Here is a 16,710-nt window from a genome sequence, read left to right on the forward strand (position 1 = left end):
CAAAAAAAACGAAATAAAGTTCAGGGTCAAATGGCTCTCCTGTGAAGTACGCTTAGTTTCCTGAAACGGGTCACATATTGTATACTTACATATCAAAAAAAGTACACAGTTTAAGTCTAATTTCAACCAGATTCCAACCACAAATGAACAATGCGATTTAAAGATTTGGTCATTTCAAATTGAAGTAAATATCCACCTAAATGTAATATTTTTCCCCTTAGGGATAGCAATAGTAGTGACGTTGGTCTTCTTTTTTTAATTTGTATGTTGTAAACAAACATACACACAGAGATTGGGTCGTTCACTGCTCAGCAAAGATCAAAACGCCTGGACCCATTTACAGTAATTCCTGCCTTTTTGCTCATTTGAGATTTTTTGGCTTGTCTGTAATCCTAGATAATGTGTGTTCCTATAGTGCTTGTCTTATCCTCGTGAATATCAGACTGTAAAATAAAACATGGTCAAAGTACTAGAACACACATACAGTTGAAGTCGGAAGTTTATGAACACCGTCCCAACCGTGAAGCACGGGGGGTGGCAGCATCATGTGGGGGTGCTTTGCTGCAGGAGGGACTGGTGCACTTCATGAAAACTGGAGTCATTAAAACTTGTTTTTCAACCACTCCATACATTTCTTGTAAACAATCTATAGTTTTGGCAAGTTGGTTAGGACATCTACTTTGTGCATGACACAAGTAATTGTTCACAGACAGATTATTTCACTTATAATTCACTATATCACAATTCCAGTGGGTCAGAAGTTTACATACACTAAGTTGACTGTGCCTTTTAACAGCTTGGAAAATTCCAGAAAATTATGTCATGGCTTCTGATAGGCTAAGTGACATCATTTGAGTCAATTCGGAGGTGTACCTGTGGATGTGTTTCAAGGCCTACCTTCAAACTCAGTGGCTCTTTGCTTGACATCATGGGAAAATCAAAAGAAATCATCCAAGTCTGGTTTGTCCTTGGGAGCAATTTCCAAACGCCTGAAGGTACCACGTTCATCTGTACAAACAATAATACACAAGTGTAAACACCGTCATACCGCTCAGGAAGGAGATGCGTTCTGTCTCCTGGAGATGAATGTACTTTGATGCGAAAAGTACAAATCAATCCCAGAACAACAGCAAAGGACCTTGTGAAGATGTTGGAGGAGACAAGTACAAAAGTATCTATATCCACAGTAAAACAAGTCCTATATTGACATACAGTGAGGGGGAAAAGTATTTGATCCCCTGCTGATTTTGTACGTTTGCCCACTGACAAAGAATTGATCCTACTAAAATTTTAATGGTAGGTGTTACGAATCCCTTTTGGCCCGACAGTCTAGGGGGGATGGTAATGAGACCCGTAACATAACTCATGCAAATTATTATTGTGACAAAGTGTGAACGAAATAACCACGACAACAGAAATCTACCGTCAAACTCCAGGTTTATTTATAAACACACGGCAATGGGGGGGGGATGGGGGGAGCAGGAAAAGGGGCTGAGCTGGACCCAAGAAAAGAAACAATAAATATACAAAAACACCCCTAAGCTAGACTAGCCTACTTTAACAACAGCTAACTAACTAACCAAAAATACAGTGGGTGGTCCGCCCAGTTCTAACTAGTGTATTTAACAAAGTTCACCTACGGGTAGTGTATGCCCATGGGCGACTTGTCTTGGTTTCCCCCTTTTCCCACCAGCAATCAAACACAAACACCATAACCAAAACAATACTCACAGGAGATGACAAAGTGATTTGGAGGTGCTCAAACAAAAGAGAGGTTAAGACACAAAGAGAGAGTGAAACACAGAGACCTACAGACATGGCATTTACAGAGAGATTGAGCTCTAGAGCAAACAAATGATGGGGTTTTTAAACCATGGGGAAGGAACTGTGATAGGGTAGGAAATAGGAGGAGGTGTGTCTTCTGATTGATGATTGATTGTTGACTGATTGGGGAGTGATGATTTTCACCTGTGAGGGGAGAAGGAGAGAAAAGAAACACACAGGATACACACACACAGGATACCTGTATCCGTAACAGTAGGAAAAACGAATAATTTTAAATCCAGAAAAACGAATGTCAAAAATGTTATAAATTGATTTGCATCTTAATGGGGGAAGTAATTAGGAGCACACTCTTAAAGGGAGTGCTCCTAATCTCAGTATGTTACCTGTATAAAAGACACCTGTCCACAGAAGCAATCAATCAACCAAACTCTCCACCATGGCCAAGACCAAAGAGCTCTCCAAGTATGTCAGGGACAAGATTGTAGACCTACACAAGGCTGGAATGAGTTACAAGACCATCGCCAAGCAGCTTGGTGAGAAGGTGACAACAGTTGGTGCGATTATTCGTGAATGGAAGAAACACAAAAGAACTGTCAATCTCCCTCGGCCTGGGGCTCCATGCAAGATCTCACCTCGTGGAGTTGCAATGATCATGAGAACAATGAGGAATCAGCCCAGAACTACACGGGAGGATCTTGTCAATGATCTCAAGGCAGCTGGGACCATAGTCACCAAGAAAACAATAGGTAACACATTACGCAGTGAAGGACTGAAATCCTGCAAAGCCCGCAAGGTCCCCCTGCTCAAGAAAGCACATATACATGCCTGTCTGAAGTTTGCCAATGAACATCTGAATGATTCAGAGGACAACTGGGTGAAAGTGTTGTGGTCAGATGAGACCAAAATGGAGCTCTTTGGAAACAACTCAACTCGCTGTGTTTGGAAGAGGAGGAATGCTGCCTATGACCCCAAGAACACCATCCCCACCGTCAAACATGTAGGTGGAAGCATTATGCTTTGGGGGTGTTTTTCTGCTAAGGGAACAGGACAACTTCACCGCATCAAAGGGATGATGGACGGGGCCATGTACCGTCAAATCTTTGGTGGGAACCTCCTTCCCTTAGCCAGAGCATTGAAAATGGGTCGTGGATGGGTATTCCAGCATGGCAATGACCTAAAACACACGGCAAAGGCAACAAATGAGTGGCTCAAGAGGAAGCACATTAAGGTCCTGGAGTGGCCTAGCCAGACCTTAATCCCATAGAAAATCTGTGGAGGGAGCTGAAGGTTTGAGTTGCCAAACGTCAGTCTCGAAACCTTAATGACTTGGAGAACATCTGCAAAGAGGAGTGGGACAAAATCCCCCCTGAGATGTGTGCAAACCTGGTGGCCAACTACAAGAAACATCTGACCTCTGTGATTGCCAACAAGGGTTTTGCCACCAAGTCATGTTTTGCAGAGGGGTCAAATACTTATTTCCCTCATTAAAATGCAAATCAATTTATAACATTTTTGACATGCGTTTTTCTGGATTTTTTTGTTGTATTCTGTCTCTCACTGTTCAAGTAAACCTACCATTAAAATTATAGACTGATAATTTCTTTGTCAGTGGGCAAACGTACAAAATCAGCAGGGGATCAAATACTTTTTTCCCTCACTGTAACCTGAAAGGCTGCTCAGCAAGGAAGAAGCCACAGCTCCAAAAGTGCCATAAAAAAAGCCAGACTACCGTTTGCAACTGCACATGGGGACGAATATTGTACTTTTTGGAGAAATGTCCTCTGGTCTGATGAAACAAAAATAGAACTGTTTATGTTTTATGTTTGGAGGAAAAAGGGGGAGGCTTGCAAGCCGAAGACACCATCCCAACCGTGAAGCACGGGGGTGGCAGCATCATGTTGTGGAGGTGCTTTGCTGCGGGACGGACTGGTGCACTTCACATTTTTGTGGGCAGAACTGAAAAGCGTGTGCAAGCAAGGAGGCCTACAAACCTGACTCAGTTACATCAGCTCTGTCAACTTATTGTGGGAAACTTGTGGAATTCTACCCAAAACATTTGAACCAAGTTAAACAATTTAAAGGCAATGCTACCAAATACTAATTGAGTGTACGTAAACATCTGACCCACTGGGAATAAGATGAAAGAAATAAAAGCTGAAATAAATCATTCTCTCTACTATTATTCTGACATTTCACATTCTGAAAATAAAATGATGATCCTAACTGACCTAAGACAGGGGATTTTTACTAGGATTAAATTTCAGGAATTGTGAAAAACTGAGTTTCAATGTAGTTGGCTAAGGTGTTATGTAAATTTCCGACTTCAACTGTACATGGTTGTTTTGTGCAGTGTTGTAGATGCAAAGCTGATTTTTACGTGAACGGACAATAAAGTAGGATCATGTCTCATCTCATATCCTCAGTTGGAAAAAGCTGATGTCTTATTGGGTTATAATGAGAGTAGCTCGACCAGATAGCCCTAAAACGGCAACAGCTCCAGCGTTGGACATACTGTAACTGTCTATCTGTATTAATACAGCACCATACAAGTATAATACTCAGTGTTAACTGCATACAACAGGCAACCACACAACTTTCCAACACTGAGCTCATATCACACACACACACACACACACACACACACACACACACACACACACACACACACACACACACACACACACACACACACACACACACACATAGTTTTCCACAGCTAACCTTGTGGGTTGTTCAGTCCCATTCTAACCCTACGCCTAACCCGTACTCTTACCCTAAGCTTACTAATTATCCATCATGTATGACATTCCTGGGAGTGTGTAAACTAAAAAAAAATATTACCATAGCATTTTTGTATGTTCTCTATCGAAAATGTATCAATTGGTCAATTTAGCACATTTGGGCGAACTCCTGGCAGACTTCTTACAAAATATAGTGTAGGAATGTAATGAAACTTTGCACACACACTGCTGGCATCTGCCGGCCAAAATGTAAATTACATATAAACTCCTATCTAATTGTATGGTCTTGCTCTTGCATTTCAAAAATGATTAGGGGGAAAAAAGAAACTGCATGTTTTTTTTGTTTGTATTATCTTTTACCAGATCTAATGTATATTCTCCTACATTAATTTCACAGTTCTACCAACTTCAAAGTGTTTCCTTTCAAGTGGCATCAAGAATATGCATATCCTTGCTTCACGTCCTGAGCTACATGCAGTTAGATTTGGGTATGTCATTTTAGGCAGAAATTGAAGAAAAGAGTCCGATCCTTAAATTCTAACCCTAACGCTAATTCTAACCTTAACCCTAAACCCCCTAGAAATAGCTTTTGACCTTTTTGGGGACAAACAAAATGTCCCCAGTTGGTAAAATGTTTGTTCATTTACTATTCTTTTGGTCCCCAACATCCACTCACACACACACACACACACACACACACACACACACACACACACACACACACACACACCAGAACCAGGTCCTGCTATAGTGGGGGTGTACTGCACAGTATAAGACATTGGAGACAAGCTAGTGGCAGCATTACATCGTTCAAGATGGAGCTCCACCGCTCCAGTCAGATGAAGCTTGTGATGTGTGCAGTGCACAGCTGACAGTTGGGAAGTGAAGGGAAGGCAACATGACCCAACATCAGATCCAGATCATCCCGAGCAGACTTGTAACTGTTAGGCAGCTGTGTCACAAACTGGCTGGCTATAGCCGCCATGCCCTCTCTCTTATTTTGGCCACATTCTGTGCTCCAAAGGCTAAGAAAGGAATCTCTGTCACTCGACTGCAAATTCCTGTGTATAAAGTGCTCTCTGAGCTTCTTCTCTGTGTGTATGTGTGTGTGTGTGTGTGTGTGTGTGTGTGTGTGTGTGTGTGTGTGTGTGTGTGTGTGTGTGTGTGTGTGTGTGTGTGTGTGTGTTCTCGTGACTGTTTCTGTATTCACCATTGCAAATATAGCGGCTGGGGGCCGGGAATTAGTGGAGATAAATAGTTTTATCTCATTTGTATTCTCTCAATAGAATATGCTTATCGGCCTAAGCGATATTTGATCCCTCTGTCTTACACAGAAATGGAAATATCATCATAATGTTCACAAACAGTTCAGTCCACCCTCAAGTAATGTAGCCTCCACATATTCCTCAAACAAAACAATATACACACTGTCTTTGTCCCAAATGGCATTCTATTCACTACATAGTACAAAGGGCCTATATGGACCCTGGTCAAAATAAGTGCAATATTTTTTTTAACCTTTATTTAACTAGGCAATTCAGTTAAGAACAAAATCTTATTTTTAATGACGGCCTAGGAACAGTGGGTTAACTGCCTTGTTCAGGGGAAGAATGACAGATTTGTACCTTGGGGATTCAAACTTGCAACCTTTCAGTTACAAGTCCAATTTCTCTAACCACTAGGCTACGCTGCCGCCCTAATATGTAGGGTATAGGGTGCCATTTGGGACGCAACACATGCATAATGTACGTACCCTACACTAGGGATTTAACCTGGGTAGCCGGGATCCGGGGACTGTCCCGGGAACACTCTTCACATTTCCCGAACAAATGAAATGGCAAGACCAGGGAAATTACAACATTTACCCCAATCTTGCACTAATGCAATTCTTCAAGACACACAAAATGAGCAGCATCAGATTAGCTAAATTTAATAGCACATTATACAAACAGGTGGTCGCATGGAAGCCTTTAGCCCAGCGTATTTACGTCACACAAAGTCGCCATAAATTCAAAGCACACGCATAATTGATACTGCTGGACTACGCAAGTGACCCAGATGCAGTTAATAAACCCTACAGAACAGCCCTACAGTCTAGCCTATAGAAGAACGCATGCCTCTTTGAGCTGTCATTGTGACTCTTCAGACAAGACCAAAATGTGTTAGGCTTATGCTCAGTTCACTGCATAGGCATCTCTGTCACAGACAGAAAAAAAACCTTCTCCTGTCCTAGAGCCTAGGCTATTTTCCTATCCAGTCCCAATCCCATGTAAACCCAAACTCTTGACTCGTGTCTTGGATGAAAATTCCTAACTTTATTCTGTAATGCATAGGTTGCATTATTGAAGCACATGTTTGGCCTATGCTTATACAAATACCGTCATAGCATTTTCCCAGCTTCTGCGCTGTCTCGTACTTGCTGCCGATATGAGAGCTTCGGTAGAGAATGTGTGGTCAACAGACGGTATGAGAGTAGATATTTTTATTTTTTTAACCTTTATTTAACTAGGCAAGTCAGTTAAGAACAAATTCTTATTTTCAATGACGGCCTAGGAACAGTGGGTTAACTGCCTGTTCAGGGGCAGAACGACAACCTTCCGGTTACTAGTCCAACGCTCTAACCACTAGGCTACCCTGCCGCCCCAATGAATATTTTAAAACAGAGTTGGTCCCTGTTAACATACCTTGATATTGAAAATTATGTCCACTCTTCATCTCTCTTTCATCTCTCTTCCCGTTATTCGTGAGCTAATCTGCTGTCTGTATTACCATCAACACGATTTGACCAAATATAGGAGATATTCTGTCATTCAGTGTCAATCGTTATCTAGCAAGCTCAGCAACTTTGGTCATTTGCCTTTTGTTTGACTGCAGTTTGTATGATTCCACAACACTTTACAAGGGGCGCTCTGAGTCGAGATAGCCCACTGCTGAAATGCGCTGAATTAATTGAGGAACATGATAGCGCTCTGAGTTTATGAACGGCCTGTTTCACAATTCACAACAATGTCATTGGCGATCAAAGATAGTTACTCTGCCGTTACTAAATATCAGTTTCATTTGCTCTGAAATCTTTACATAGTGGTGTAGGCAAGTCGACAAGGTGGCGCAGTAGCCCTCTTATTTGAGGAGAACCCTGGCATAGTGACCATATCTTGGCTTTGAACTTTTGAAGTGGGAACTTCCTATTTGGGCACTTTAATTGATGCGTATTTCCCCGGACTCTCGGGATAAATATGAATTATTCCGGTATTGAAACTTGGTACATTTTCTGGAAAATATGAATCCCTACTGTACACAGACCCTATTACACAGCTTTGATATAATTCCATTCCTCCGTTTTCTGTCTCTCTTGTTGTTTGACTTGTTTCCTCCAGTGCACTTTTCTTTCCTCCTTCGCCAGCTAGCACAGTGGATCTGGGCCGAACCGGCTGAGAGTCAGACTCTGCCGACGTCGCGGGGCCCAAGTCTGTTCGGCAGTATTACTTATGGCTAGGACGCGGGGATTGAGCTCAGGCCGATTCCGGTGTGAGTTATCTGGGCCAAATGTATTACTTGGGGCTCGGGACGATTGAGGCAGATGACTACTCTCTGGCAGATGATTACATGGGCTTTTTTTATATAATTAACATTTCACAATTTCTTTTTCTATATTTTCTCATTGTTTCTGTGAGAGTCCTGTGAAGTATTTTAATAATTTGATACATTGTGCAAGGCAATAGATGAGCATGAAAACCTTGGGGACGGAGCCTCTCTAGTGGCGCAGTGACCTAAAGGCACTGCACCGCAGTGAAAACTGTTTTGCTACAGATGCTGGTTTGAGACCCGACCGGGAGAGCCATGAGACGTCGCACAATTGGCCCAGCATTGTCCGAGTTAGAAGCGGGTTTTTCCGGCCCGGATGTCTTTCTTCCATCGCTCTGTAGCGACTCCCGTGGCGGGCCAGGGAGTTTGTTTAAATTTGCATTGGGCGGCTTGTGGTGGAATTCTGGTAAAATGCCAGCAAAGTTGGCTGAATTCCGGTAGACGGAAACGGCCCGATGTACTTGGGCCGATTCTGGGCAGTCATTCATTTTGATTCCGGGCCGAGTCCAACACCTGATTCTGGGCCGATTTAATCAGTTCCGGCCCCCTGGAAGAGGGCAGCTTCTGGGCCGATTCCTCATTGCTAGCTGGGTCTCCTCCCCTCTTTTGCTTGCTTTTATTTACCACAGTGGCCTTTGGTTGCGTGTTATAAATCGCTGTAATGAATTCCCTCTGCTAGCTTAGCCTGTACTGCTATGCTCTGTCAGAGCTCTGCTCTGGGTGCTTGCACCCTTGTTATTTTCCCATTATTCTCACCTCCCAGTCCATTGGACTAAGTGACAGTTGGAGTTTTTGCAGCTGTGTGTGTGTATCTCAGGTGGCTGGTGACACCCTAATTTGGGACATGCTCATATTAATGTCTGGAATGGAGTGAATGGAATGGTATTGACACATCAAACACATAGTCTCCTTGTGTTTGATACTATTCCATTCATTCCAGTCATTATTATGAGCCGTCCTCCCCTCTCCAGCATCCTGTGTGTGTGTGTGTGTGTGTGTGTGTGTGTGTGTGTGTGTGTGTGTGTGTGTGTGCGCACATGCGTGTGTGCGCACATGCGTGTGTCTGTGTGTTTGTGCATACTGCATCCTGTTTCTGTGTGTTAAAGGTGGTGTTAAAGGACCTCAAGGATGCCACTGTTTTCATGTCACTATATGAGGAAGGGCTATTATTACCTGTTGGCTGCAGTGACCCAGGCTCTGCAGGCTTGTAGAGGCCCATTAGTCTGGAGGAAGAGGCCCATTAGTCTGGAGGAAGAGGGATTGGAGAGGTAGAGCCTCAGGACTCTGTCTGCAGCCACCTCACTCACTGCAGCCTGCAATCTGGCCCAGCTCAAATGACTGGAAGGACTTAGATCAGGACCAATATTAAAAGTGTCTCAGAATAAGTGACGATCTAGGATCAGTTTTCCCTTTTAGATGATAATGAATGGGATAATATGGACAGGGAGGACCAGATCCTAGATCAGCACTCCTATTCTGAGACATTTAGTGAATATAGGCCCATAGGGATATAAACACAGCAACAAAAGAAACTTCCTCTCACTGTCAACTGCGTTTATTTTCAGCAAACTTAACATGTGTAAATATTTGTATGAACATAACAAGATTCAACAACTGAGACATAAGCTGAACAAGTTCCACAGACATGTGTCTAACAGAAATTGAATAATGTGTCCCTGAACAAAGGAGGGGGGGGTCAAAATGAAAAGTAACAGTCAGTATCTGATGTGGCCACCAGCTACATTAAGAACTGCAGTGCATCTCCTCCTCATGGACTGAACCAGATTTGCCAGTTCTTCCTGTGAGATGTTACCCCGCTCTTCCACCAAGGCACCTGCAAGTTCCCGGACATTTCTGGGGGGAATGACCCTAGCCCTCACCCTCCGATCCAACAGGTCCCAGATGGCATTGAAATCTGGGCTCTTCACTGGCCATGGCAGAACACTGACATTCCTGTCTTGTAGGAAATCACGCACAGAACGAGCAGTATGGCTGGTGGAATTGTCATGCTGGAGGGTCATGTCAGGATGAGCCTGCAGGAAGGGTACCACATGAGGGAGGAGGATGTCTTCCCTGTAACGCACAGCGTTGAGATAGCCTGCAATGACAACAAGCTCAGTCCGATGATGCTGTGACACACCGCCCCCAGACCATGACGGACCTCCCACCTCCAAATTGATCCCGCTCCAGAGTACAGTCCTCAGTGTAATGCTCATTCCATCGACGATATACGCAAATCCGACCATCACACCTGGTGAGACAAAACCGTGACTCATCAGTGTAGAGTAATTTTTGCCAGTCCTGTCTGATCCAGCGACGGTGGGTTTGTGCCCATAGGCGACATTGTTGCCGGTGATGTCTGGTGAGAACCTGCCTTACTACAGGCCTCCAAGCCCTCAGTCCAGCCTCTCTCAGACTATTGCGGACAGTCTAAGCACTGATGGAGGGATTGTGCGTTCCTGGTGTAACTCAGGCAGTTGTTGTTACTATCGTGTACCTGTCCCGCAGGTGTAATGTTCGGATGTACCGATCCTGTGCAGGTGTTGTTACACATGGTCTGCCACTGCGAGGACGATCAGCTGTCCGTCCTGGCTCCCTGTAGCGCTGTCTTAGACGTCTCACAGTACGGACATTGCAATGTATTGCCCTGGCCACATCTGCAGTCCTCATGCCTCCTTGCAGCATGGCTAAGGCACGTTCACGCAGATGAGCAGGGACCCTGGGCATCTTTATTTTGGTGTTTTTCAGAGTCAGTAGAAAGGCCTCTTTAGTGTCCTAAGTTTTCATAACTGTGACCTTAATCGCCTACCGTCTGTAAGCTGTTAGTGTCTTAACAACCGTTCCACAGGTGCATGTTCATGAATTGTTTATGGTTCATTGAACAAGCATAGGAAACAGTGTTTAAACCCTTTACAATCATGATCTGTGAAGTTATTAGGATTTTTACGAATTATCTTTGAAAGACAGAGTCCTGAAAAAGGGACGTTTCTTTTTTTGCTGAGTTGATCTATCTGTAATTGGGTGACTATTCCCTGACTATTTATTGGAGCTTGCTCCCTCTCATTCTTCTTAGCGGAAACAAACCCATCTACCGTATTAAATTCAAGCATATGCCTGAGATGGAACTAGAAGGGCACTAATTCTTGCTCCCTCTCACACTTTAATTCTCTAACTCAACCCCCGCTTTTCTCCCCCTCTGTCTCTTTTCCCCCCCCTGGTGTAATCAAATTCACCAGAGCAAACATAAATGTTTGAAGACAAGCTTGAGGAGCGAATCGGAAGTCAGGAAATGCATGCAAAATGAACCGACTGCTATATTTAGATAGCCTTGAATGACAGAGGAAAGAGATGAATAGGACTACCAGTGTCAACAGCGCTGTCTGTTCTCGTCTGCCGAGGAGTGCCAAAAGACATTCTCATCAGCTTTAGACAATGACTATGCTAAGAGCCTATGCAAATATGTGTGCGCTAGTAATTCTCTCCCTCTCCTTTTCTCTCCCTCTTGCTCTGTGTCTCTTTGTTTGTCTCTTTCTGTTGTCGCTCTGTTTGTCTGTTCTGCCCGGGTCTGTGTGTGTCCACAGAGCTTATTTTAGCCCCTCTCCGGGTTCCGGACGTCCCCCGCAGCAGTTGGATGCGTCTGTACCCTGATCTGTGACAATGACAATGAAAGGCTTGTCGAGTAGCCGGAGACACCATCACACAGTGACCTGTGACCCCTCCTATGACTCCATGACCCTGGGGCGCCAAGCCCGGCCCTACCTGCTGAACCCAGGCGATGCCCACCCAGCGGACCACCCGTACTATGCCCAGCGAAGCTCCTTCCAGTCTGAGTGCGGGCCCTACCCTGACCTGGCTAGCAGCACCTTCCCCCGAAGACAATACAGCTCCCACCACGAACTGAAGGATGAGTGTGCTGTGGTGCCTTACACCGGAGGCCAAGGGGGAAGCATTAAGGGGGGCGGTGGTGGAGGAGGAGGAGGAAGCAACAACCGAATTCCACCAAATCTTCTGGAGCAGTTTGAGCGGCAGGCGCCGGTGCGGCACGACGGCTACCACACGCTGCAGTACAAGCGCACAGCGGTGGAGCACCAGCGCAGCGACAGCCCCGGAAGGATCCGCCATCTTGTCCACTCGGTCCAGAAACTCTTCACCAAGTCCCACTCCCTGGAGGGCCCATCGGGGGGCAGGGTGAACGGGGGCAAGGCCAGCCCCGACGACCCGCCCTCCAATTCAGGCACCCTGAAGCACAGCAGCAAGCGCAGCAAGAGCAAAGACCGCAGTAGGTCGGAGCCCAAGATGCGCTCGGCCATCTCAGGCTACTGGAGCTCGGACGACACCCTGGACCGTGAGATGTGCCTGTACCATCACCACAGCCCCAGCCCGGGAGGCATGCCCTCAGGGGTGATGACCATGGGCCGCCACCCAGAGAAGTCCCAGTCACAGTACTTCATGGAGCAGTACAACACCATCAGCGCCCACTCGCTGAAGACGTCGCGGAGCAACAATGACGTCAAGTGTTCTACGTGCGCCGGGTTGCCAGGACTGGGCACGGGCATGGACGGAACTGGCCAGCTGCTGAAGAAGAGCTCTTGGTCATCCACACTGACGGTCAGCAGGGCAAGGGAGGTCTACCAGAAGGCATCGGTCAACCTGGACAAAGCCCTTGTCAAGGCTGAGACCTGCCAGCAGGGGGGCCGCCCAACCTTTCAATTCCTCCAGGTATGACAACAACTCTTCTTCTTCTCCAGAACTTCCATCTTCACACCTCCATATCCATCCATCCATCCATGTCCTCCCAGAGACTCATATGTGTGTGTGGAGACCCCTGGTCCCCTGCATGTCCACTGTCCCTTGAGACAGAGATGGAGAAGGGGAGAGGAGAGGAGGTAAGGAGGAGCAGACTTAATCTCTCTCTCTCTATCAACCACTCTTTGGGGACAAAAAATGTTTAATGTGACACATCCTCATTTGTGTTGAATGTGAGACATTCTCATTTGTGTTGAATGTGAGACATCATCATTTGTGTTGAATGTGAGACATTCTCATTTGTGTTGAATGTGAGACATTCTCATTTGTGTTGAATGTGAGACATCATCATTTGTGTTGAATGTTAGATGTCCTCATGTATTGAATGTGAGACGCCCTTATTTGTGTTGAATATGAGACTTCCTCCTTTGTGTTGAATGTGAGACGTCATCCTCCTCACCTTTAAGGTGATGCATCCTGTTCCATATCATCCCGGGTTGTGGACCCCATTTCATTTGTCTCATGTCCTTTACATCATTACATGTATGTGTGTTTGTAATGTCCTGTGACAGCCTTGTAGCTGATTTGGTTCTGGGTGCTGAAATTACTGTGTTTGTGCTTGTGGATTTCTATGTGGAAGGATTGCTTGTGGAGCCATTACTTATTTATATTATCAACTGGATTAGCCTTTAAGCTGATCTTTTACAATCACTGCATGCAGTATATTTACTTGGAAATCAGCATGATCCCATACACAGGACGTGGACATAGTCTGAACGGGCTGCTGACGTAAGATCAGAGAGAGGGGAACAGAATGAATGCAAAGTGGAGAAAAGCACATATCCCTGAGCCTGGTGGCACCACTGTGCTCTCTCTCTCTCGCTCTCTGTTTGTTTGGGAGAAGATGAAAGAGGAAATGATTCAACTCGGACACATCCCCCTCATCTGACTGGGTGAACTGCAAACAGAAGCCCGGGGGGAGGCGAGGAAGAGAAAGAGAGAGAGGGACTAAGAGATAATAGGAGAACGAGAGAGACACGGAGAGAGGCATGAAGAGAGAGAGAGACAGACAGAGAGAGAGAGAGAGACATAGAGAGACAGAGAGAGTGAGAGAGAGACACGGAGAGAGAGAAAGAGACACGGAGAGAGAGAGAAAGAGACACGGAGAGAGAGAGAGAGAGAGAGACAGACAGACAGACAGACAGACAGACAGACAGACAGACAGACAGACAGACAGACAGACAGACAGACAGACAGACAGACAGACAGACAGACAGACAGACAGACAGACAGACAGACAGACAGACAGACAGACGACAGACAGACAGACAGACAGACAGACAGACAGACAGACAGACAGACAGACAGACAGACAGACAGACAGACAGACAGACAGACAGACAGACAGACAGACAGACAGACAGACAGACAGACAGACAGACAGACAGACAGACAGACAGACAGACAGACAGAGAGAGAGAGAGAAAGAGACACGGAGAGAGAGAGAGACACAGAGACACGGATACACAGAGAGAGACACTGAGACACGGAGAGAGAGGGAAATAGAGACAGTGTGGAGAGAGAAAGACTGGAAGAGAGAGAGAAAGTAAGAAGGACTAAGAGAGAGATCTTTGCAGCCATGCATTTTAACAGCTTCTCCAATCGATCAGATCAAGGACGGGTGGTGTTCTTGCAGCAGTAGCAGCATTCCTCCTGTCCCGACCTGAAAAAAAGCTGCCGCTCTCTTTCTTTAACAGAGCGAGGGAAGAAAAAAAGAAGCACTGTCAAAGAAGAGACAGGACACTTTTCACAGGCGAGCACTTTTGAAATTCGAAAAAGAAGCAGAACTTCTTTTTCGATTTGGAGTGACATGTTGTTTAATTCTCCTGCTGCGATGTGATCTTGTTTTCCGCATCTCGCCGTTCACACACACTTACAGTTGTCCCCATTCACACACACACGCACGCATGCACACACACACACACACACACATTGACACTCAGCCAATCTCCTCCCAGGGTCAAAGTTCCTCGGCAGTGTATTGAACCTCTCGAATGTAGATGGCCGTACAGTGCTTCTGTTTGTGTAATACTTTAGCTTTATTTGGCAGGGTGTTATGTTTGCTTCTGTTTTCGATGACAAGAGACATTGGCTGCATTCCAAACATGTAAAAGACACACCCTCTCCCCTCATCCCTCAAATGAAGTGGACACTTCTGATGACATACCATGACGTAGGATGAGTTGACACTTGTGGCATATAATTGGGGTCATTCGAGTCCTCACCAGTTCCTAGATATTCTCTCTCTTTGGTGTTTTCGCTTGTTAACCCTGAGGTCAAAAAAGAGTTGTCTCCCTAGTAAACGGCCTGTTGAATGATTCTCATGCCATTGATTATTCAGACACTCTGCTTCTATTCTAAATGACACCCTATTCCCTATATAGTGCACTACTTTTATCCAGAGCCCTATAGGCCATTTGGGATGCAATCTTCTCTCCGTAGTGCTCCTCTCTGCCTTTCGCCTCCCTTTTTCACGGAGGCGGAGATGTCTTCTTTGCCTGCCTCTTTTTACACATTCATTAAGACAGACAGACAGGGTTGGAGAGTTTAGACATTTCAGTCCAAACAGTTCACTCCTCAGTTTGATATGCGACTGGGAGCAGCACAAAGGAGGGCCTCTGGTCTCTACACTCTATTGGTATGGTTCTAATACACCCCATTCAGAGTAACATTTGCGGTTACCATTGATCAGTGCTGTGACTTCAGTGGTTGGCGGCTGGGTGGTTATAGAGCATTGTTTGGACAATCGTATTCCCGGGCTGGGATTGGCTGGGACAGGGTTCAGCCAGGGTTCAGAGTTGGGTGTTGTGAGTGGGTCATCGCTCTGACAACGGTCACTGGCATGTTCTCACGGTCTTCGACCCACAGGTGCCCCAGGACGAGTGGAGTGGGGGATTCTCGCCCCTGGGGAAGGATGAGGAGATCCCATGTCGGCGGATGCGCAGCGGCAGCTACATCAAGGCCATGGCAGAAGAAGACAGCGGTGACTCAGACTGCAGCCCCAAGCCCTCGCCAAAGGTGCAGGCACGCCGGGCCAGCTACCTGAAGGCCACACAGCCATCGCTCACCGAGATGACCACCCTCAAGTGAGTAGATACGTACTAGCTCTTCCCTTATGTTCGATTTGGCCGACACCGTTTGTGTTCCGAGTTAATTTGACCCACACAGTAAGTACATCAAGATCATAAATATATGATTTTACCCTGCCAAAATGTATTTTCTGGTAGCTGAGAATGTCCTCTTTCATATGCCTTTTCCCCTGAGTTGATCGTCCCAACTGTTCAAAATGTATAGCCAAATGTTTGATTACTGTACCAAAGTCGTAAATCAATCAGATTATGACATTTTCTGCATTTCTTTTGCCAAACTTCAGATCACTGTCCCTCTGCCTCTGAACATCACAGGGAAAACATACTTATATCCTTGTGATCATCATTGGTAAAGCTCTACTGCACAGAAAACCATTTGTCTCTAGCATTAAAGATCAAGGTCAATGTCAAATTTACTTCAGATCATACATATATCTAAGTGATCGGCTTGGTTGCACCCTTCCCGTGCAGAAAGCAGCTTGTTTCTGGGTTCAAAGGTTACATAGGTCAAATTGCTGGTGTCAAACTGTGGATCAAATTCATTTCAGATCGGTGTTCCTCAGCCTCTGAGTATCACAGGGAAATCGTATGCAGCGTATGTAATGTAGGCGCAGGGAGTCAGGAAGCAGGTGTGGTTAGGGAGTTTAATAACAACGAGCGATACAAAACAAGAGAAGCGTCTGACATGGAAACACAAACAATAC

General features: G+C 45.5%; 1 protein-coding gene across 2 annotated transcripts in view; it reads left to right on the forward strand.

The window, feature by feature from the left end:
• The window catches only part of dlgap1b (discs, large (Drosophila) homolog-associated protein 1b), a 279,478-nt gene that overhangs the window by 133,609 nt on the left and 129,159 nt on the right, over nucleotides 1-16,710 (forward strand). For both annotated transcript variants that reach the window (XM_024393091.1, XM_024393093.2), the window contains exons 3-4: nucleotides 11,693-12,830; nucleotides 15,786-16,003. In XM_024393091.1, coding sequence (XP_024248859.1) covers nucleotides 11,769-12,830; nucleotides 15,786-16,003 — 1,280 coding nt within the window. In that variant the 5' untranslated portion in view covers nucleotides 11,693-11,768. The remainder of the gene's footprint in view (nucleotides 1-11,692; nucleotides 12,831-15,785; nucleotides 16,004-16,710) is intronic.

Source organism: Oncorhynchus tshawytscha, linkage group LG29 (genome assembly GCF_018296145.1).
Source record: "Oncorhynchus tshawytscha isolate Ot180627B linkage group LG29, Otsh_v2.0, whole genome shotgun sequence".
Classification (NCBI taxonomy): Eukaryota; Metazoa; Chordata; class Actinopteri; order Salmoniformes; family Salmonidae; genus Oncorhynchus; species Oncorhynchus tshawytscha.